Raw genomic sequence first — 24,504 nt, 5'->3', positions numbered from 1 at the left:
GCATATCGGAACACAACATGAAATCATTTTTAGACAACATCTGTTTCACTTCAAACGATGGCAAGTCGTATAACTTATAATATTACCTCATCTTAACTAAACAGACTCATTGTTGTCGATGTCCTTGGAACAAGTTTGACGCTTAACGTCACATGTCACGGTTATGTCATTATACGGAGGGTTATTTAGCAGCATTCATACGTGTTCATACATTTAATCGAGCTTAAAAGTTAATGACTTTATACCAATGTTTCTATACTCGTTGAGTTTGAAATAATGTATGATTGACAAAGTATATAATATTTTGTAAGATTTTCCAAAAGTGGAACATTTGGTCTAGATAATAGATAGTTTTTGACAATTAATACTATTTCATAATACATAACAATATTACAAGCTATTGACAAAACTATAATTAATGTAAAAAGCGTACAGGGAAATGTTTTTAATAAAACAATCTAAAGACAGATTGTAAATCGATTGTAGATAATATGTGATGATTTTAGTTTTCAGTAAGAAAAGACAATCGAACAGCGACCCTTGTCACGTAAAGCGTCTACAACTTATTTTCGGTTGTATGTCGTGGGAGAAGCTTATATAAAATTGGATTGAATAGGATCTAGTGGAAGGAAAGGATCTGGAAGAGGAAAAACTTTTTAATAAATTAAACGAGACGAGATGTTTAAACATTTACACCGAGCGGGGTCACGGGGTGACTTAGTTAAGATACAATACAAAGATACAGTAACAATTGTTAAGTAAAATTGCTATCCGTTTATCTACAGATGGATTATATCTTTTAGTTTTATAACATGATAAAACAAACACAGGAAAGTACTACATAGGATAAGAAAACATTGCTTTTCACTCATACAGCATTATATCCTGAGGACATGACTAAGATCGACTCAAATTGTTTGAAAAGGATATATTGTTATAATCTTTTCACCAAATGATTCAAAGGACGCGTATACGAGTATAATATATATACGTCGTATACTATGTAGTATACTGTTTATATTATATATACATCGTGGCAACTGTCATTTTGAATTCGACACCCTCAACACAGTTACTGTACAGACAGAGTCCCTTTGAGTATCTTCATTGTTTTTACTTGAAATCTCAAGGAGAGAGATATGAAAGGAAATGGGGTGTATTGTCCGTTAAATAGACGACGTTTGCTTACAGGCTTACAATATTGTTAGTGCGATATTTATCAAAATGAACATTTCTTTTTTCTACGTAGTGTGGTTGAATTAGGTTTTTAATTGGCTTGAGGTGTTCGTCTTTGGTCGTAACATTTAAAAGCAGTAATCCATTTATTGAAATACATAATTAATCATCATTATACAATTACGTTGGTATCATATTAAAATGTAATAAACAGCTCTTTATACAGCAAGTATCCGTAGGAAATATCTAATCAGGGTTCATAATATCACGCAAAAATTTCAGGTGCTTCTCGGTTTACCTCGGATATTTGGTCAAGCCAACACAAACTGTTATACAAGCACATATTATATGTATTCAGTTGCTACTGGTGCGTGGCTGATGTGATTATGAAATAGTAAACAAGTCTATCACAAAATGAAACGTCAATGTGATCGGCATTTCTAAAATTATTAGAACATAGTTTAATATCTGTTCATACCAACATTTTTTATACAAATTTTAATATTTTCTAACACTCATCATCATGCTTTAACTGTTACCACGTATACAATTAAACTACATATTTGTCATCATGATATTGATTGTTAATGTTAAGACTGTTTATAACATTTATCATTTAGTAAAAGGTAAACACCCAAACCGATAAGACTAACGACTATATAAATACTTATACTAACGACTCGAAAGTATATATTTTCAAAAGGTAGGTAAATCGATAAGACCCATTTTTTTACTGAAAGAAATATATCTGTTAATTAATGATATATATGTTAATTGTATTATATTTTCTTTTTTTTTCCTATATACATAAGTAGGTATATATGTATGTATGTATATATGTATGTATGTATATATATGATATATGTGTAATTGTATATTTCTATCTTGTGCACAACCACTCCCCTCCTTCGCAGCTTTCCTCTGCTTTTCGGTTGTCTGGAAGAGATCGCTTGCAAGCGATAAGACCGCCTTCTGTACTTATCTTTTCATATTATGTCTATTGTATTGTTCTTTATTTGTGTACAATATAGAATTTTTTATTATTATTATTATTTTTGTTTTCATGTACTCTTATACATCTCGGGTTTTAACCGGTTAGTGATCTATTACGGGCCTAAGCCAAGTAAATAGATTTATTTACTGATAAAATTAGGAATTAATATTATCTAGCGATTCCCTACACATGTCTGCTTGTAAGAACTTTCTTATTATTATTATCTAGAAACAACAGTAAATGATACGTATGGGTAAATTCCAGGACAATACCATTTCTCATATTATTAGTTAAGTTTACCAAAAGGCAATTCGATAAAATATATCAATCCACGAAATAATAGCATCAAAGATAATTACTTTATAATGTTCAATCTAATATTAATACAGTATTGATTGTCTGTAAACTTTGAAGGTCCCATTTCAATAGAATCAATATGTGACTGTGTTCGAATGTATACTCTTAATGTGTTTTGAATTTTCCTAAATATAATATAGGTCCTGGCTTTCAATTTAATGGTCTGTATTGGTTTAGCGAAACCTTAAAAGGACGAGGAAGAATATTTTATAAGAGAACAGATTTCCCTTACGCTTTGTTTTATATTTCCGTAGAAGTTTGACGGAAGTTGGAAATGATCGAATAACAGACCCATCTTCCTATTTTCATACATACGTCTTTTCTATTGAAACTTTGAAGTTACGAAACTACCTACCTACGTCTATTAAAAGGTATATCAAATATGCGCGATTCTTATTAATTTAATTAAATAATTAACTCGCGATGATGGATACATACTGTTAGGAGATAAATGTAATACACATACACATGATATCTTTATATCCATATATTTTATATAACTTGTAATATTAAAATACTTCCCCGTTTTGATTAATTTAACATGATATTAAACGAATTAATCTATTAATTGAATTGAGAAAAAGTTTTCATTTAATATATGAATTTTTACTCAAATCAAAATCAAAATCAAAACACAAATGTTTTCGATATAATACCATAATAAAGAAGATATAGATAGATAGATAGATATATTTACTAGCGCTTGGAAGTTCATATCTATTAGAAAGATTGCGTTATGCAGCAATATGGACCAGAAAATAATATAATACATTCTTCCTACATATTACATAGCATAGTTTTAAGATTGGTATTTCTTGTAAATATACATATTTATTTAAACGAATAAAATATTTAAAGATTTTGTTAATATACCACAATTTCTATTAATATTTAAAACTCTGTATGTCTGTCGGTCTCTTATTCGCCCCCAAACTGAACCAATTTGGATGAAATTTGGTACAGATGCAGTTTAAGACCCGAAAAAGACAAATAATAGTTTTTATCCCAGAAATCCAACGGGAACTATATGGGGAATCCCCAGATTATCTGTTTTTTCTATTTATGTATTACTACGCGGACGATGTCTAGGCGGAAAGTAAGTATATATTAATATATCAATTTATAACGATACGAGTAATGTACCATGTATTACTTTTAAACAATAAATTATCGCCGATTTCGAGGTGGCTTTGTTTCCATTATTATGGAAATTTATTTCATCCATTCAATAGAAACGTTCGGAAGCGTTTATTTATCACGCAAACCTCGTTAGAAAATGCTTGAAAGGCGAAATTTGCTATTTATTTAAGCTCTGGGAAGGATAATGGTTTTAATTATTTATAAAATAATATATTAGCAGACTTTTAGGCTATATAAACTATAAAAACCAATATTTAAATTGACCACTGTTTTGCTTTTTGTAGGCTACATAATTTTCATGTGGAAACGCATTAAATCGTTGAAATTAAAAGGGATTTAGAAAAGTTAATTGTTGCTTGATTTTAATTTGATGCAGCAGGAGAACTGCCTCGAAATATGGCACCATATTAAATGACAACACAAATTAAATGAATTAAATTTATCTTTATAGAATCATATGGTTATTATTAATTTATCGCAAAGATGCTATAACTTTCATGTTATTATAATTTGAGTCTTCTAGATATATAAACAAACAAAAAATTACGCAAAATTTTGGATATTAGGTTTATTTAAGGTAAAAAATTTATAGTTTGAAAAAAGGCATTGTATGTAGGACATAAACAGCCAATTTTTCGTCAAATTTGGTAAAATAAAGTGATTTTTTAAAGATTAAAATTATATCCAAAAACTATAATTTCAATTTTTCATATTTAAATTTTGAGGTTATGTGAAAAAGTGTGGAAACAAAATTAGTGCTATAATTCCCTATAAATACGATATTTGATTTTTTCACAATTAACTATACTACGTATCCGCACTGGTTTAATAGTGTCTGTTGGAAATAAATAAACACATCCTTGAACTATTTATTTCATTAGGAACAAATTGCCTTCAATGCTAATACCCCTTTCACCCTAGTGTTGAATTGCTCTAACCGACCTTTCTTAATTCAAACCTAATAGTTTAATTAGTTTGGCTAAACTATTACGAATTCACTTAATCGTTTTATATAAAAAGCATTACTAAAATCCTTTTTCTGTTTTCAAAATATGCTTAAATTTTGTTTAAATATAGTAATTGTATAATTTTTGACTTTAATTCGCGTAGGATGTCCAGGTTGAAAATAATCCTTTCTTAGATCTCAAACTGTCCTTGTTTCCAATCAAATTTAAATCGGTTTACTGGTTTAGATGTTTAGAATAGAGAGTCAGACTGATAGTAGACTATCAGTCTGAGTCTGAGTCTCAGATAGACTTTGTATAAGTTTAACTTTCAGCATACATTGTACTGATTAATGACATATATTGCTAATTAGAATAGAAAAAAAGCTGTCCTAATTATATAATAAAATACATGAAACTGTTTGAAGTTCATATAAGAACTCTACGACAAATTATGTAGGCGTAAACAGTTCCTTTGGTAGAAAGTAGTACAACAGTGCCCATTTCCCTATTCTCCCAGTGAATATACCGTATGGATTAACTTCTTCAAATCGAGTAAATTGTCGTGATTTATTGTGTGTGCACGTATAACAAACGTACAACCAAACATATGCGTAATTAAATGAGATCGTTTGCTCGGAGTGTCGCGGTATATCAAAGCGAAGCTAAGCTACCATCGTCAACAATATGCACGAGTAAAACTCCAAATTGTCTGTTACACGTAATACCTGTGTAATGAATTTTAAATCCTCAAAGGCACTTCATATTGTTATTGTATTTAATAGGCACGTCTTCCCACTCCGTACTCAACTGCTCTTTTGTATGACGACGAATTTTCAAAGAATCCAGCCTGTTCTTCAAAGAATTTCCTTTGCAAACTTTAATGATGTATGCATACTTTGAAGAACATTTTCGATGCTTTATTTCGTTTGAATAGGAAATTTTCGTACGTAATTATATTCAGAACAAATTGGACGGCTATATATAGTTTTAATACATTAATATATTTACTGTATATAGATTAAATAAACTGTGAATAATTCATCATAGGAGGCCTGTGTCTCAGCAGTGGGAACACATATGGGCTAAAGATGATGATGTTGATGATGATGAACAATTTATGGACTATTTATGATATCATATGTAATAATCGTTCATATCATATTTACTTTTCGTTTTCAAAATAAAATTTTAAACAAATTCTCATTTGGAATAAGCATTCATTTTCAATATTTACCTACACCTAATCTAGGTGGTTTGTAACACAATAATGTATAATATAACAAATTCCAATGAAATTAAAAGGTTGCTAACTGGTTATTTTGAGGTCCAAAACTTTGAATCTGATTTGAATCTATCCTATATTATCCTATATCTATATTGAATCCAAACAAATATTTGTATATTTAATAAAAGGAGCAAAGGTATAAATCAGGATTAACCGAACCTACGCTCATACACCTATACTAGCGTTTCGCCCCGGCTTCGCCCGTAGTACGTACATAGCCTTCCTCAATAAATAGGCTATCTAACACCGAAAGAATTTTACAAATCGGACCAGTTCTTCCTGAGATTACTTCGTTGAAACAAACAAACAAACTCTCCAGCTTTTTTATATTATTTAGATTTAATTTGTTTGCTGTCTTAGCAAATGCAAACCTTCAAAGTATATTCCGCTAATTGAATGCGAGTATTTTTATCTTCTTTCGCTACTGTCTTGGTCGAAATTAGAGGCTGGGTGCTGCTTCATTCAATATAGGGCCATGTTTTATCCACAGCAATGCCGTATAGCAATATGTGTCAGGACCGCGTGCGACTACCATGTGTTAGCGGTAGTTAATCTACTTAATGAATTTTCATAGACAGCCTTGGCTCATATTGAATCTATTCACGACATGTGACGTATGGCCTGTGTAAGTAATGGCCTTATTTTTTATCCTTATTGCTTTTGTGTTATGTATTACGGGATTAATAGTGGATGGGACTCATTTGGTTTTATGGTTTTGTCAATTGTCATTAAAACTGGATGACACTTTTTTATCGTATTTTATTGCATTTGCTGACCTAACCTTGTTATGAGTCAAGCGTAGGTTCGCACTTGAAGGCCTTCACTTTACTTAAGCCTTGACTACTGCTAAATTATATATCAACATCAGTAAACTGCATTCCGTCGAATAGTAAGGGTAAAAGTATAGTTCAACATACAGATATTCCGTTAATTATGCGATCTGAAATCGGGCAGACTAGTAGTTTTTGTTCCGTTCTGGCAGAGTAATGACTGTTTGTATTGTTTTTTATATGCCGTATATTTACACAGACACTATATATTGTGGAACTTTTGTACAATCATCTTTGTACATTACATCTTTATACTTTTGTACATCCTTAAACTGTATAATTTGTCCCATAGTAATTGCAGGCAAAAAAAAAAAATGTCTTGATAGTTGATAGTAAGAGATATTGTATTCAGGTCATCAGAAATATATTTGTTTTATGAATCTAATAAATATAGGACAAAAATACAAGAGGAAAAGTATTTCAATAATGATATCTTCATAACTTTTGCTTATTCAACTATAACACACATATATATAAATGAGATAATAGTTGATTAAGCTAAATGAGATTTCACAACAATTTCGCAATATTTTTCTTATTTATTCTAGTTTAAACTTCTTACCTATTTCAATATGCTTTATATCTCTGCATTTCGGCGCAAAATCCGTCTACGGAATTTCACCTAGTTTTAATTTTAACCAAGAACAATAAAATAGTCATAGGAATTTCAGGAGGAATGCGGTAAAGTTTCCATCACGCGAACTTACCACGCCCGTCTGAGTAGATTGAATAATAAACGAAATGTCTACACCAAAAATACCACTTATATTTCTTATTGCATTTAATGCAGATAAAGCTATTCGTTCATAATAATTTGCATTCATAATTACGAGCGTCATAAAATTAGAAGTAGATATAATGTAATGCTTGCTTAAATTATTATTATAGTAAAAGCAAAAAAATATTCATAAAAAAATAAGTCAAACAGATCAATTCCTTTTTATTTGATTTAATTAATTGTAACAGAAAATTGTTTAATAAACTATTATATAGAACATAGAATAGTTTTGTTAAAACTGAAAAATAAAATTATGTGGGTACTCGGGTACATAGTACCAGCTGTTTCAACGTTTGAAAGAATACAATGAAGGAATAACACACTCATTTGTTTTTACACATGTGTGTTTATGATGGAGCATTTTTCATACATATTTCCTATATCCAAAACATAAACAGAATGATATTCCACGTTTCAAAACGTATTTATTTTTCATTTTAGATATAATGTTCACGGTGCGAATAAATTATTGCCGATTTCTAGGTGGTTTTGTTTTCATTATCATGTAAATTTATTTAAGCCGCTGAATAGAAACGTTCGGAACCGTTTATTTATCACGCACTTAAATCTCATTAGAAAATACGGGTAATTCTATTTATTTTATGTAAATCTGGATTATTTATGTATCGCGTTAGGTTTGTCTATCTATGCCGTATTGAATTAAATTTATAAGACTTTGAAGACGTTTACAATGTTGAAACTTTTGCGGAGTTTATGAATTACAGATTGTTTGCCGAGTGGTTTTTATGAGTAATAATCACTTTAAATAAGTCGTATTGAAATAAAATGTTATTAATTTCTTTACAATACAGAACAATGGTTTCTAAGAATTGCCCTATATCTAAAAATGAATCGTGAATTCATCTGCGAATCGTGTTAAATGAATATCAGGATACAATATGTTTGAGTAGGGTTTAAAACAGCCTACACGATATAATAAGCCTCAAGAAATGTTATTCCAATTACTAGAGTTCTCACGATATTAATTAACGAAATTGTATCAACATTTAATGCGCCATATATGCAACATTTACACATCTCCTTCATGGCTAATCTAATATATAAAATTCTCGTGTCACAGTTTTCGTTGCCATGCTCCTCCGAAACGGCTTAACCGATTCTTATGAAATTTTGTGTTCATATCGGTTATGTTTGAGAATCGGCTAACATCTGTTTTTCAAATCTCTAAATGATCAGAGTAAGGCAGAACAGCGTTTGCCGGGTGCAGCTAGTTATATGATAGATACAATAAACCAAATAATTAATAGATAAATTTGGGAATTCTGACTGATCACCCTCGATTGTGCTGATTTTCTGTTTGAGCATTATGCAAAGTTGAACATGCTGAGCGAGACAGCTAGTATTACACAAGACATTTCTCGCTAGACAAATATTTACAATGAGCACTGAAAATGTTTGCGCTCGTTAATCTTTTGACACCATTCTGAAACAGTTATTGTGTCTTAAGCTTGAATGCCTGTATTTGGAGCGGAATAAAGCAGTTAAATTTATTTAATAAAATTCCTTGATTAAGATTTGTGTTGTTGTGACGGATGAATAAGCGGAAATTCGATATTGTGCTTATCACTTTGTAGGTTACAGTTGGTATGTCAAAGATCTAGCAAAGTTCTAATATAGATTGTTATTTCATTGACTTTATATTAAGATTAAGTTCTATATTTGAGATGAATTCATAAAGAACCGTAATAGACAGACAGACAGGTCGTGATAAATTAATAAGGGTATTTGTCTCGTGCCATATTGGTTGAAATTGGACTTTTCTGTAGAAAGATACTTATACTCATATGTAACCGCAAAAAACGTGAAATATCGGACAAGTTTAGATTCAAATCATCTATTCATCTATTAGTGTATTCCTAAACCTAGCCTAGCTCGATCAGTCGTCTTTTAATGGTTTGTAGCAAACATGTAAAATTATCATATTAATAATCTTATTGACGTCGACTATGTAAGCTTCACAGGCAAGCTCGCGTGGAGTATGTCACATAGTACAGAGATATCAGTTCGGTACTTCTGTATCATCTTTCCATACAATCTATCGATTAATAGAACAGTGATATAACTAGGAAAATCGACACATATCCGTGTAAACTAATTTATTAGAATAGATATACCATTGTATGATCAGCATAAATCAAAACAAATTATCCGCATTCACCGGACTGCGCATTTAACATTAGGGTAATCGCGATAACAAGTGATGTTGTAATATTGCCAGTTATTTTATTGAACGCCTGTACATGGATGCAGTGTAAAATGTCAAGAGTTTGATATATCGACACTCCACATTGTGTCAGTGGCACGACTATCAGATTTACTGAGCGTTCAAAATCGGCGGAAATAACATTGCTTTATCATCAATTATTATTGCGCTTTTACGTTATATCAGATGTAGCATTTCAATTTGGTTCGTGTTATATTCAACTGGATTCGCTGTAGCTTCGTTACGGCTTTGAAGTATTTTGTTAATAATTTTACTTTGTTAATTATTAGTTATGAATTTTATGTGGGTAGCACGCCCACAAAAGACCGGCGAAATATGTAGTAGCATGATACTTTGTTTCTTTCGGTGAGCAGGCTAGCCGGAGGTACATATCCTTTTTCTGCTCTTCCCAGTCCCTTCCTTAATCTTCACGTCAAATCTTTCTTATTCTCTGTCCAATTTAAAGTCCGCAATCTATTTATAGAGGCGTAAGGTTTGCAATTGTACTTACGCCTCTTCAAATGACCATGGGTGGTGGTAGCGCTTACCATCAGGCAACCCGATGACGATGACATATATAACCTCCATTAATTTTAATACTTTCTACTAGTCAGTATCTATAAAAGAAAACTGGTAAGTAATGGTTTTCTATTCACAATTATTATAATATTTAAACACATGATAATGTCACTATGCTTTATTTCTGACCTGTTTTATCGGCCTAACTGTAAACAAAAATGAGAGGCATCCGCAACACACGATCATTTACCGCAAACCAAGTCGCGGGTTTCATCTTCTTGCTAATAAAATTATAACGTGAATACATTCCATTATATATATTGATGATATATTTACACGATTTTTACGTTAATACCGGACGTTTATTACATTTTGTTTCGAGTTAACAGAGTTAATAAATTGTCAACTTTTTAATTGAAATACTTGTAATGATACTCGTGTGACGAGGGTTGTTGTTTATAGCTGGAGTTTAAAATTAAAATAAAAATATTACGAGGCCTTTGGCTAATACATACAAATGATAACATACAAAATAATGGTTGTGTTTCTGTGTTGTTATTAAACATACGAGGTGCTTATGTCTTATGAGGTTTAAAGCTATTAAAACATACGTATTAAACACAAGATAAGGCTATAATATCTCTTATTATATTTTATTATTGCTGAGAGATTATTTCTCGATTTCTCGGTAAATGGACTATTCAACCCAATAATAATTTCGCATTTCGTACCAGTCGTTCCTGAGATTTGTGTATCAAACAAACACGTATTGCCATTCAAGAGATAGAAGAAGCGGAATTATAGACCTTGCCACGAGTGTACTTTAGATATATACTAATAATGGCCTGATGAAAGAAAATAAATAGTTTATTTAGCTTACATTAAAAAAAAGTTATCTCTATTTGTATGCATCATAATATACAAAATACGATTTTATTATATAATATAGGTATACTAATTACTCAAAACTATATAAAAATATATGAAAATGAAAGATTATAAGACTTGTGACTTAAACTTTTGTGCTAAATTCAACAAATAATATTTAGCTCGCAATCGTGAATAATGTCGTAGGCAAATAGTAATTGTCTTTGAAAAATTCGATAGCTTTCGGTTATAAAACCAATGAAATCAATTAAATTTGAGATGGGGCTCAGTTTCAAACGTTTTATTGCGGCGAGATTTGATTTGCATTAACACGTAGTATTTTCATTACTAAATTGATATACATATTGAATTTTCCTCGTATACTCTAGTGTGTGTGTGTATCGATTCAAAATGGTGGATATTTATTTCGATTAAAAATGTGAGACATTTCTGCTGATCGTGAAGCTGCAGTTTGAAAACAATTCTGTTTTCACGGTAATACCAGAAAAATTCGAAATAATACGAGTCTGAAAATTTGCAAACAAGGTAAAGTTTCGAGTTTGAAACAAGAGTAACTAGACAAAGAATTTTATATGAACGGCTGGTACTAAGTTATAAGATGGCGCCATAACTACAAGTGCGACACACTTTTGTTGGAAATTTCAAGGAAATTGCTATATTTCCGAACAAATTGCGGAAAGTGGCGTTCTTCCTTTCTCCACTGAAATTCCGACGATGTTATGTATAGCGTGTACTTGAAAATGCTTGATATTAGCTATTAGCTGCAACTATATAAAATACGGAATTAAATTTTATTGTTCTGTTTACAGATAGCGATGAGTCTCCGCTATGGCCAGTAGTACTGTGATGCAGGTATGTAAGAATCATGACTGTTGAGATTATTATTAAGACAAAAAATAAAAATACGAAATGATTTGTCACATTTTTTAAATTAATTTAGGAATTTGAATAGTATTACAATTCATATTAACATTTATGAAAAATAATTTTGTACATTTCCAAAAGAAAAAAAAAACACAAAGTAATTCTTCACTCCTACTATATTAAAAACTTCTGGAAAGTTGAACATTATTTAGATAATAATAACATATTTTTATACAACATTATTGCGTAGAAAGTCAATACAGTTATAATAAAATAAAACAGCCCAAAACAACATTAGCAACTTTTATAAAAGTTCTCATAACTACATTATCCTATTCATAACAGTTAACGTACGTGTTACAATATATTTTACATTAAAGTATCGACGATAGTATAGCAAGTTAGACTATCACTTTCCTCTCGGCGAACTTTACAAAGACCGTTATCTATGGAAGTTACAAACAAAATCGACTTAAACTTGCGTCGGCCGAAACAACGCTACTTTTTCCAATATCTGCTTCAGCGGTATTAAAACTATGTTATACTGGGCTACCAATATTATTTTATGAAATGTTTCGTGTTTTTAGTTCTCTCTGTTATTTTATACTCGCCGTTGCAGGCAGCTTCTTCGGCGGGTCAAAGGAAATTCTTATGGGAATGGAATTTTACCGCGGTGAAATGAAGTCTATATCGCTCTCTAGTCTTCTTTCTATCTCCAGATACTAAAATGTTACAAGAAAATCACCCCAATACGACGTGAAGAAGAGGCAAGAAACACACTCAAATTTAATAGTGTTTGTGAGGAATTAAGATCTTAGTTGACTAATCTCCATCGATGATGTCATCTTAATATAATCATCACAAAATCATTATGGTCTACTTGGATGTGATGTAATAATCATTAGCATTATTTAACGAGCATGATATGAAACGTTGGAGTTTTAATCCCAAACATGTTTTTTAATGATGTTGAATGAAAATGAAACTCGATACTTATTAAAGTTATATTTAGATACCGAATATAGTTGTTACCTATCAATGTTAAAGGAAATATAGTAAATATTTTTATTAGTACTGCGATAATAGATACTTTCTGAGTGCCTGTAAATGAGCATCATTTTTTATACGACTTAACGGAAGAGATTAATAAACATAAATAATAACATTTAATAAAACAGAAAATAACATTTAATAAAACAGAAAAAAAATACTTAAAGCAAATAATGAGTTTATAATAATTATTTTCTTAACCACTCATATTATAATACCATTTACATCCTGAATGGCTTTGGCAAAGATACTTTATGTTAATAAACAAATTTGTTTAATGGTAAATTGAAATCCAATAACTATATATATCCATTAATACTTATATTATGTTAGTGCCTCTCTGATTCCGCAATTATACAAATTATAATCTTGTATTTTTTATTATTGGTCTAATAGAATTGGAGTGCTTAATATACTCTGAAACTACTAACGGATTTTGATGGACTTTGGTATACAGACAAGGTATCAGCTGACTTAGGTGATAGGATACTTTTTATCCCGATTAAATGCTCCTTTTGAATAAAATAGAAATAGAGAGTCACTAAATAATTTATAAACGTCCTAATTCCAGAGGGGCAAAGCCGCGGGCGGAAGACAGTAACATTCAAAGAATCTATCATATAATATTAAAATTAAAAGAAGGGTAACATTATTTTCTATTCTATAAACTTAAAGAAACTTATAACGAATCTAGACTTAAATAATTCCGCTTAAAATAATTAGGCTCAGGTTAAAATTAAAATTGGACAATATTTAATAAAGTTGTTAACTGTCAATGTTCATGTGTTTTCTATAAAAATTGGGATTTCCCTTTAGCTTCAGCATTTTTAATTTAAACATTACCATATATGTTGGAAAACACCAATATTAAGTTACTATCCTAACAGTCTATTGAATCAAATGGGGTCTTTTAAGCGATTTATAGTTTAAATAAAATTTCGTACTTATTTAATGAAATGTATGTAAATAAAATAATGTAATGGATCCCCGTTTGAATTTAATTAAGAGCGAAATTGAACTTTAAGCGCTTCGATTTAGAATTTAGAATTGACATCGTCTGTTATATCGTATAAAATAATTACTGCGTAATTACTGCGTTTTGCTAGCCACTCGAACACGCCGGTCCGCCGGGTCAAGAAACTATTTATTAAGTACTTGATCCCTTTTAAACTCTCTTCATTGTATCCACACGATCAATCGGTACTTGAAAATTACATTCATTTAATTGAAAACATTTATTTTGAAGAGATGTTATTGAATTTGTGAAAAAAAAACGTAATTTGATTTTTCGCTCCGGTGTCGTTCCTAATATGCACTTATGTTATCTCTATATTGAGTGTTTTTGATATTTTTGTATTGCATTGGTAGTAAAGAACTTAAAATCATAGAATTGTTATTCATTTATATGATAGCGTTCGGTTTATAAACATTTCTATTCCAACAAACATCCAGTTTACAAAATTAGATATAATTCGCACAGTTTTTATCGATTTTATAAAAATAACTAAAATTCAAATGCAAACTTTTGTATTGAAACCGCTTTAATATTATTTCACTCGCAACATAGAAACTAACTGAATAGAACATAAACAACATTACACAAAGTGTTCAACTTCCCCGTTCCTTTTGTATCGCCGTACTTGTAAAATATTTACCTGCGCGAAAACGCATCGAACTTTCCAGAATTTTAACACGGAAAACTTCGTGTAAACAAGCATCAATGCTGTGTCGATAAATAAATCCACGTTTCCAAGCAATAACTACATCTTACACAGTTTTCTAAAAATGTTACGTGCTATGGACAATAACAAATCATTGGAGATATTCCAGGATTTTTGTTTCATTTACCAACTTTTATTACATACAAAATGTTAATAATTATTGTTTATTAATAAGAAATTTATTCATTTACCCCATCAAAAAAGTATGCCAAGACTGTATAAGTCGATTACTATACTGAAAAATTCTTTTCATGTTCAGATGAAAATGCTAAGCTTGATAATAATATTCTTTAAAGATCTCCTTTGAAGCCATTTTCAGCGTTAATACTAAAAGCTTTCTTGTTATGCAACTAAATATATCGAAACAAATCCTTGAAAATAGGTTGTGTTCTAGTACTCAAATAATAAAAAAGTTTCTTAAATAGTTATGTTTGGATTTTTGTAAGGACTTTTTGAATATCATGTTTTTTGATAACGATTTCTAAAGTATAGAAAAGAGATTCTGAATAATTAATTTGTTCCTATACTACGTATTATTAAATATACCTATCAAATATAGGTATATATAATATTAATGGTAGGACTGTTAGATTTCAGAAAAAAATACCAATTAAAGTCGGCAATCCATTTGTAGAGACGAAAGGTCTGCCAAATTGACCTTACGCCTCTTCAAATGTTCATGGGCGGTGGAAGCGCTTACCATCAGGCGACCCACCAGCTCCATTGCCGACTATGACATAAAAAATAATATATCGATGAATCTTCGACGAATCCCTTCTTCGGTAATATGAAGACATCAAACATGAAAAGACTAGTATGAAGACATTTCAGGCCCATATACAAGATTATACAATCACGAACGTGGACCTAAAATTTTATTCTCCATCCCTACCTCTTGTTATTTTTGCCAAGTCTGCGCTCACAATCTTTATTACCCTACTGGAGTAAGCGTTAAGCTCATTTGTTCACTTGGCAATTGGTAAGGGTTTCAAACATATTTCAATAGCACAGTGTGACCGTAAATTCTGTTGGCTCTGGACAAATAATTCGAAGAGGTTGTATCCTGCCAACTTCACATTCCACGATTGTACACGGGAGACCTATGGAGGCATTATTGCTACTAATTTAATGTGAAAGAACAGTTGTATTTAGTAAATAACGTTTTGTAGATTGCTAGCGTATTTCTGTTTCGCGGGCGAATTATAACCAGTTCCCGTGGCCCCTTCACTAAAGCGGCTGGACGGAACATAGTGGGATTTTGTTCAATAAGAATTCGACATAACCCACTGATTTTTCCCCAGGCCGTGGATATCTATGCAAGATTTCCCCACTAAAAAAAGCGCATTTCTGTTTTGCTATGTTGCTTTATTTATCCAAATCCTAAAAGGTATTGTATATTGAAATCAACTTTAATCATGCATATGTCCCTCCAAGCTTATACATCGCGTACAGTTGTATATATAGAATAATATGTCTGTTCCATAGGTACCATATTACTTTTTGTTTTTTTATCATAAGCACTTAAGACTAGCTTTTATCAACATATATTGTATTTTATTACGAAATATGCATTAATTTAAAATAATTTCAGCTGTTCAGATAAGTTCATACGGATATAAAACCGGTAGACAAACTGACTTTCTTTTTCATTTATGATATTGGAATTGACATTGCGAAAATTAAGAAAGTATGCATTTACGATTAATATATACAAGCGATAGTAATTTTTAAGATCATGGAAGCCGACAAACAACAATATCATAATATTGTCTAGAATATACTATTTATCACTCGTAAAAAATACTATTTCTTAGAATAAGTGGCTGCTTGTTCACAACGTAAATAAAAGAAAGACCATAAATAAATTTCTTTAAATCCATTTACATAATGAAAAATATAAAAAGTACTAGCACTAACTTTTATATTCAGCAGTGGGACATTATCGCCCAGTTAACCACAGATTTAACGACGTCTTCCGAGGTTCTCACTAACTTCTCAGGTAATAAGGACAATTTATTGTTCTAGAGTCTAATTATCTAGGTAAGGTATTCATTATGAAAGTACAACTGACTTCCAATACTACAATTTTAATGCATACTTTGATATTGTAACCGTTTAATAATTTAATCACTACGTAGTACAAAACTGAGTCTTTTTCTGACATCTTTGTGTCTGTATGCTTAGATCTTTCAAATTATGCAATTAATTTTGATGGAGTTTGTAGCAGATAGAGTGATTGAGGAGGAAGGTTTATTTATATTATAACATAGAAAAAGGGAACTACTACGCGTCGACTGTAACGCGTGCGAAACCGTAGGAAAAGCTAGTAATATATAATAAATTTGTACCATAGATGTGTACATAAACATAATATGTAAAGTTGATCAAAATATAACAATAATGAGCGTTTTATACAAAAACTGTCAATATAAAAACACGAAATAATTACAAGCGTCTAGAAATACATTAACTAGTTACTAGTCCAAGATAATTGAAATAAAAAATATCTTCTCACATACTGTTCCTATAAAACAGATCATACAATAAGTCGCGAGACAGTCGTGTTTTAAAACATCTTGATAATACCCTTGATTATTAGTCGTCACTACCGTAATACCTTGGCGCTGCAATAATGAGTATATCAAGAATAGTTTAACTAACTCCATAAGACATACTTTCCCATTAAAGCTACCTGAAAGTCGTAACGAACTTTCGTTTCACTTATTTAATACCTCGCTCAGACTTGTATTTTATATACAGTTGGTAAAAAACGGTGGTAAGCGAGGAATATGCCCTAGTCTTGATTCCTATAAATCTTAGACTGAAGAACTTATTTATTAAGAACGATTCTTGTCCACAATTCGTAGCAATTTCAATACAATTGTCACAGTAATTTCAATTGCTATTATATAGGGATTTTACCTTAAGTGTTAATTAATAAATTGAATTTAAAGCAAATGAATGATTTGAGGCATAAAAACATCGTGGTTGCCTGGAAGAGATTACTTCTAAGTGATAAGGCCGCCAAACAAATTGTACACTTTGTTCTGCTACTTTCTTATAATAATCATCATTATTATTGTTATTTTTTAGTTTCCTTCTATGTATAATCTTGTTGAAGAGTTAAATAAAAAAAAATAAAAATAAAGATGGATAATGAATCTTTATTTATTTCTAGTAATCTTCACTTTACATTTAATTGATGATGTCAAGTGTTACTATTTTAAATACTGAGTTCATCTCTACTACAAGACTAGGTATAGATAATAAATATGCTCTGTATTAATAAGAGAAACAAGTGTTAGTTTCAACATTAATAACGCAAGAACGGCTAAACGAATTTGATTGATGGATTTGTTTTCACTCGAATGATCATTATGAGTGTTAAAATTTTTATAAACTCACAAGAGAACTTGTGACATTCAAACACTGAAACTGGTAACTCTTTTACGTAACGAAGCGATTCTTCCTCCCATAAGAATATATTACTTCAAAAATTGCTACACGAGCAGCTATAACACAAAAACGATTTTGATATGTGGTAGTCGAGCACGCTTCGGCACGAAATGGGCCAGCTCGCACCGGGGAAGTACCACACCCCCACAGAAGACCGGCGTGAAATAGCATTCTGCTGTGTTTCGTTTGGTGAGTGGGGGAGCTGGAGGCCCATATCCTTTTCCTTCCCCTTCCCAGTCCTTTCCTTTATTCCTCTCGCTAATCCTTTCTTAATCCCTTCCCAATTTAAAGTCGGCAATTCATTTGTAGAGGCGTAAGGTCTATAATCGACTTTACGCCTCTACAAATGTTCATGGGCGGTGGTAGCGCTTACCATCAGGCGTCCCACCAGCTCCATTGCCGACTGTGACATAAAAAAAAAAAAAATAAATAAATAAATCAATCAAAAAAAAAACTAATAACAGTAGTAGAACCAAATAAAACAAATCTCCAACTAGCGTACATTAAGTATCACGACACCAACATTCCTTTAAAATAATCATTGCCATGAATATGAAAATAGCGTTAATTTATTTCACGCGAAGCTGATGACATCATTTTTCTTGGAGACAAATGATTTTCCGCGCTGCCTTTATTACTCGAAATTGCTTTTATTTACAATTGTAACTTTTAGTACAGTAATTTCAATTTATTTAACGAAATTTGTAAATTACGTTCATTTAAAATATAGTACTTTTCCTGTTTGTTATGTATTTCACAATAAAATAATGAAAGATGTTCAAAGTTAATTCACATATAACATATACATTTTTCCGTTATTATCCTACATTTTCTTTTATGTCATAGTGGGCAACTGAGCTAGTAGTTCGCTTGATAGTAAGCGATCACCATCGGTCAAGAAAATTTAAAGGAAAAGGAAATAATTTTCATCGGTCATAAAGACTGGGGAGGGTGAGGAAAAGTTCTTATGGCAAATTTTTCACGACGACTTCTGTCGTGCTGTGGTACATTACACGGTTTAAACTGGGCCATTTCGTAAAAAACCGTGCTCGACTCCCACATATAAAATACTAGCTGCGTCCCGCGGTTACGCCCGCGTAAGTCCGTATCCTGAAGGAATATCGGGATGAAAAGTTGCCTATATGTTATTACAGTTTTCCAGCTGTCTACGTATCAAATTTTATTGCAATCGATTCAGTAGTTTTTTCGTGAAAGTGCAACAAACACACACACATCCTTACAAACTTTCGCATATTAGTAGGATTTCCTATGAAACATATGTCAAATATTCTAATGCTTTTGTAATCAATTTAAGTTTGAGACATTCTTAAATACACTTCAGAATCATTAACCTTTGCTTTAAATAATTAAAGGGTTGTTTAATAGAATACAGGTCGGTCACAAACCCTAACTTTTCTCAAAGGTTACACGATAATAGTTAAACAGAGTTGCATTAAAGCAAGTGTATTCTCCACAGAAGAGATCTATTAAGACGAGCATGTATTTACTAGTGATACACAAAGCTTAGTTACATAGATGCGGCATGCGATACGTAGCCGCTACGCCACTATGTGGCTTACAGTAATGGAGATTTACTGACATTCAGGCAAGGGCATCTACACCCCTAATGACACTGGATTCTTTCATTTTAACTGTAGATCCACACACTGTTACTGGGAACACGATTTAATGTGTTACGGTTATAGCGCAATACCTGTCGGTTTGTATGTCATGTTCATCGTACTGTAAGTGCCTCGTTCGCTCAATAAATTATTCGGTTATGCTGTGTGCAGATAAAATGGAGATACATTATTATGTATCATATTTGTTATCTACATGTCATTAAAATGTTTAAGTGTGTTCTTCGATTTTAAATTTCATTGGCTGTGCTTTCAATCCAGAATACTTCTATCGAAAGTATACTCAAAAGTTATCTTTTTAAAAATTCTCTTCGAGTGGTTTTATAAATTTGTATCGATATTTGTCTGTATGTGTGTGTAGCTTTAATAAATAAATAGATAATAGATTGGCCGAGGTGGATGCGGTTTTTAATTTGGAAACTAGTTTATTTCTTCTTGTGGCAGTGTTTAGCTTTGCTTCGTCATCGATCAAGCAGGTTAATAGTATCAGCTCTTTTGGTATTTCAGTTAAATCGTTAAATGACGATTACAATTAAGGTCGGCGGGTTCGTTAAAATATAATTAGATTTTAAAAATAAATAGTAATAAATTATCGCAATCTTATTTTGTCATGCTCTCTTAATATAGTCATAATCTAAGTAAAAGTTTTTTTTTTAATAATGATCATTTATAACAAAAGGCAACCATATCTATGACACGTTAAGATAAAATTGGCTAATAAAAAATATTACGATAAAAAAAGTTTTGTAAACGGCGCACAGTCGTTTCCCCAAAGTGCTTATATCTCGTCATATAACCATTAAAGCCATATTGGCAGGCTTTTATTGCGCAAACTTGCTCACACTTCGCCTGACACATCGGAACGAGATTTTATCCCATATTTCCCGATTCCCTTAAAACATCTTTTAAATCAAAATATGAAACAGATTTTAATTTAAAATAATAAAGATACGACATTGCGAATCACTTTAATCTTTAATTGGCTTTCTATGAACGTGATGTCATTGTTCAAATTAAGCCAGCATTTAAACAGATCTCTTACACTTAACAAGAAGGTAAATGATTAAAAGAGCGTGGCGCCTTTAAACAACTCATCTCGTCTCCCCCGGAGATTCACACGTTCCACTGATAGCTACCTTCGTTACTGCACTTTGTACTTTTTCCGCTCCGTTTAACAGCATTTGTTTTATTTTTAGCTCGCTTTACTGGATCGCTGAAGTGTTTTGTTCCAACGAAATTTAATGTAAACTTTTCACTAATAGCGACATATATTTTGCGATGGAAACTGGGACACTATATAGTAGGTATTGGAAGTGATCGAGTTATCTATAATATGCTTAACATACATTTAACCCTATTAGAATGTGTAATAGTTCAGTAAATTTACAATTTGCGAGAGTTCCGTTCCAGCTTTGCGGATTAATCAGGAAAAAGTGAAAACTGAAAAATTGTAGGCATCATTAGTATTAGTAAATAAAAAATTAGAACAATAAAAAATTATAAGCACTGGAAACTGCTGATTCGATCATACTAGACGAACTACACAAACACAAATATTGGAATTCTGGATAATTGGCACTAATTACCGATAAATAATAACGCATTGAATACTATGTTAAATTTAACTATTCTATAATTACCGCTCATCATAATTAATTAATAGCTTAATGTGTTTCGTCTAATTATAATATAGTGCGTGTCAATAACGTGTTCTAAATAACGATAATTTAATGAGTTATGTTTGTTTGTGTTAGTTAAAGGACAAATAATTTTGTGTAGCATTTTACTGATAAAATAAATTTTTGCTATTACTATTTAGATGATGATTTTAAAGATATAAAGTCGAAACTTACTGATTTTCAAAAATAGAAGAGAACTGCGCTTTATTTTTAAATTGATGACCCTAGGCTTAAACAATATTAGTTGTTTACGTTATGTAAACCACTTTATAGATCACACACACAGGCAACCTTAACATATTAATCTATTCTTCATATCTTCGTAAACATTTGGGAAAATAAAAAAAACCGAAAACATTTTTTTAATTCTCTGTAGCTCAAATATCAAACAATTCGTTTTCCTGTTCAGCCCTGTTCACTTTCTTGTTACAAACAACAATATTGTGGCGAATCGAATAGAGAAACAGCGTAGTTTTATCCGGCCCAATAATCGAAGGAAATATAAAACTCGCACGTTCATAACGAAAAAGGAAAGTTGCGAAGAGATCCCAACCTCATAACAACGTAACAAATCGTACCATTCATGAAAATTTATTCCTGATAGTCACTTAAACTGGCGACGGACGTGTTAAAAATACAAATTCCGTGGCATTTACTTCACTATAAAATAAAACGGAAATTTATTTCGTCGGCCCGTAGTCGAATTTTAACAACATTGCAGCCGCAAAGCGGACTTTAAAAGTTTGTTTGGTATAGCGCTGCACTAAAAAATGGTCCAGCGTGTGTCACATCCAGACCCAAGTTCCTACTTTTGTTAAGCTCTGTTTTAATTAGTCTACGTCTTGTATTTTATAAGGCGGATTCTGTATTTATTTAACGATAAAACTTTTAAGGTTTCTATTAAACTTGAAATCCTTTTTTTATAAAGCGTCGCGAGAAAGTCATTAATTTTAAATAATAAATTTATTATCCTCATTATTATTTTGTTGAGTAGATTTTTGGTATTTAAAAGCATCAAAGTATTTACTTATTAAAACATAATTAAAAGAAAAATCAGTCAATTTACATTTGCATGAAAATTAGCAACAGTGTTACAATATTAACACTGGTTTACATGATAATAAGTCCCTAAATATCCTGCCACAAAATTTGGTGTGCAAATTGCTTCAATACGCCTCTATTTGAATAGTATAATTGATTAAAATGTCACTATAGGTTCATAAAGTGATCATTAGTAATAAGAACTCATCTTTCTTCCAACTGATATAATATAATGCGATTTTTTATCGATAAAGGTTTATTACTCAATCAGGTCACAATATTTGAACGGATTTGGAATAATTTTGAAGAAATATTCACGACTAGGCTATTTTTATCCGTGTACCACACGAATTTAGCTGCGGGCTTTAACCCATACCAAACATAATCCAATCTGATTAGAAGTTACATACGTTTCTTAACACAGGAAAATACCTAGCAAGCGGGCTACCTACAATTTGATTGAGAAGCTCTGCTCAATTAAATTGTACAATTATCAAGGTGAAATAAAGATTTCTTATTTATTATTATTATAGATTCAATTACAATCACAAAGAAAGACTTACCAGATTCGAGTGTTATTTTGTTTACATATAGTATATCATCTGGAAAATATAAATGACTGAGACCTTGATCGAATCCCGGTAATCCACAGTACAGTTATAAAACAAAAAAATCGGAAATATAAACGTTGAAACAGTCGGAAAAGTACAAAGTTACACGGATTTCTTTCGTTCAATTTTTGCAGTTTATCCGCATCGAATACAGGATTATCGCGAAATTGTTTTTGTTCCGTATAAAGAGATTATGAGTTATGACGATGTGGACTTTTGTTTAATAGTGCTTTTTCGTTTACACCAGCTGTTAACTGGGTCAATGCCTGCGAACTATAACTAACGTTGGATAAGTAGTAGTATGTTTTACTGTTACTTTTATTGGGACATAATGGTATATTTACGTTGTACCTTAGTCATTTATGTCATAGTTTTATAATAATTTAGTGAATGAACCACAAATAAATTTTGTCTCCTTATGCTTTACTTTTATCTAAAATAGTAAAAGCGTCTTCTTTTTTGAGTTTTGCGGCACATCTAAAAGAGCTTTGTTAGATCTTGGAGTGTAGATAACAAGATTTTTTAGTATTACATAATGCGTTCTAGTTACATGTATTTTTTTATATAGCAGGGTAATCTAGTATAGATACCGATGGCCCTTGAGGGAAGGAGCCGAAGGTTATGTCAAAATCCTGCGAACTAAATCTTAACCGCGTTCCGTTCGAGTCGCTTTAGTGATGGGTTGCTTGTTTGTTACATACATATAATATCATACAAATATTAATAATCATGAATATTTATTATACATAATAGTTTTTAGGTCACAACGTGTAGTTTTCTTGATTTATACCTTATGTTGAAATGTGTAAAAATACATGAACCCCTTTATATATTTTGTTTGTATAAAAATAGCCCACTTTGTTTCCTTATCTATCTGGCTATCGGAATTCGTTCAATTTCCTTGAGCGACTAAAGCCTAAAAACTTATTACGCCGATAGACATTCTATTCAGATTCTTTACAATCCTGTTTTTAAAAGAATATAACAGAGTTTAATTTAATCAAAAGAAAGTGTAAAGGTTCAAAACGCTCGTCTTTAATTCTTCTTTGTATCTGTTTAATTATTTCAAAATAACACACTATAAACGTTCTTCAATACGCCGGTACTGAGCGGTTATATGGAATGCTATGTTTTGGATTCAGACTCAGACTGTTAGTGAAATTCAGTTTAGGATAATTGCCATAGAGATAGCCTTCCCTTTTGAGTTGTACATGTGTATAAATTGTCATTATACAGCACGAATATGTTTGTTTTTAAATGTTAAAATAAAGGTAAATACCGCTATTGTGTTTCTATATAACATA

At 31.3% G+C, this 24,504-nt stretch overlaps 1 protein-coding gene across 2 annotated transcripts in view; it reads left to right on the top strand.

Moving 5' to 3' along the window:
* The window catches only part of LOC119839514 (suppressor of lurcher protein 1), a 180,349-nt gene that overhangs the window by 19,258 nt on the left and 136,587 nt on the right, over positions 1-24,504 (top strand). For both annotated transcript variants that reach the window (XM_038365828.1, XM_038365829.1), the window contains exon 2: positions 11,948-11,990. In XM_038365828.1, the coding sequence (XP_038221756.1) occupies positions 11,967-11,990 (24 nt within the window). In that variant the 5' untranslated portion in view covers positions 11,948-11,966. The remainder of the gene's footprint in view (positions 1-11,947; positions 11,991-24,504) is intronic.

This window comes from Zerene cesonia, chromosome 3, assembly GCF_012273895.1.
Source record: "Zerene cesonia ecotype Mississippi chromosome 3, Zerene_cesonia_1.1, whole genome shotgun sequence".
NCBI classification, from domain to species: Eukaryota; Metazoa; Arthropoda; class Insecta; order Lepidoptera; family Pieridae; genus Zerene; species Zerene cesonia.
Note: the sequence above shows the minus strand (reverse complement) of the source record. Positions and strands in the feature narration are given on the sequence as shown.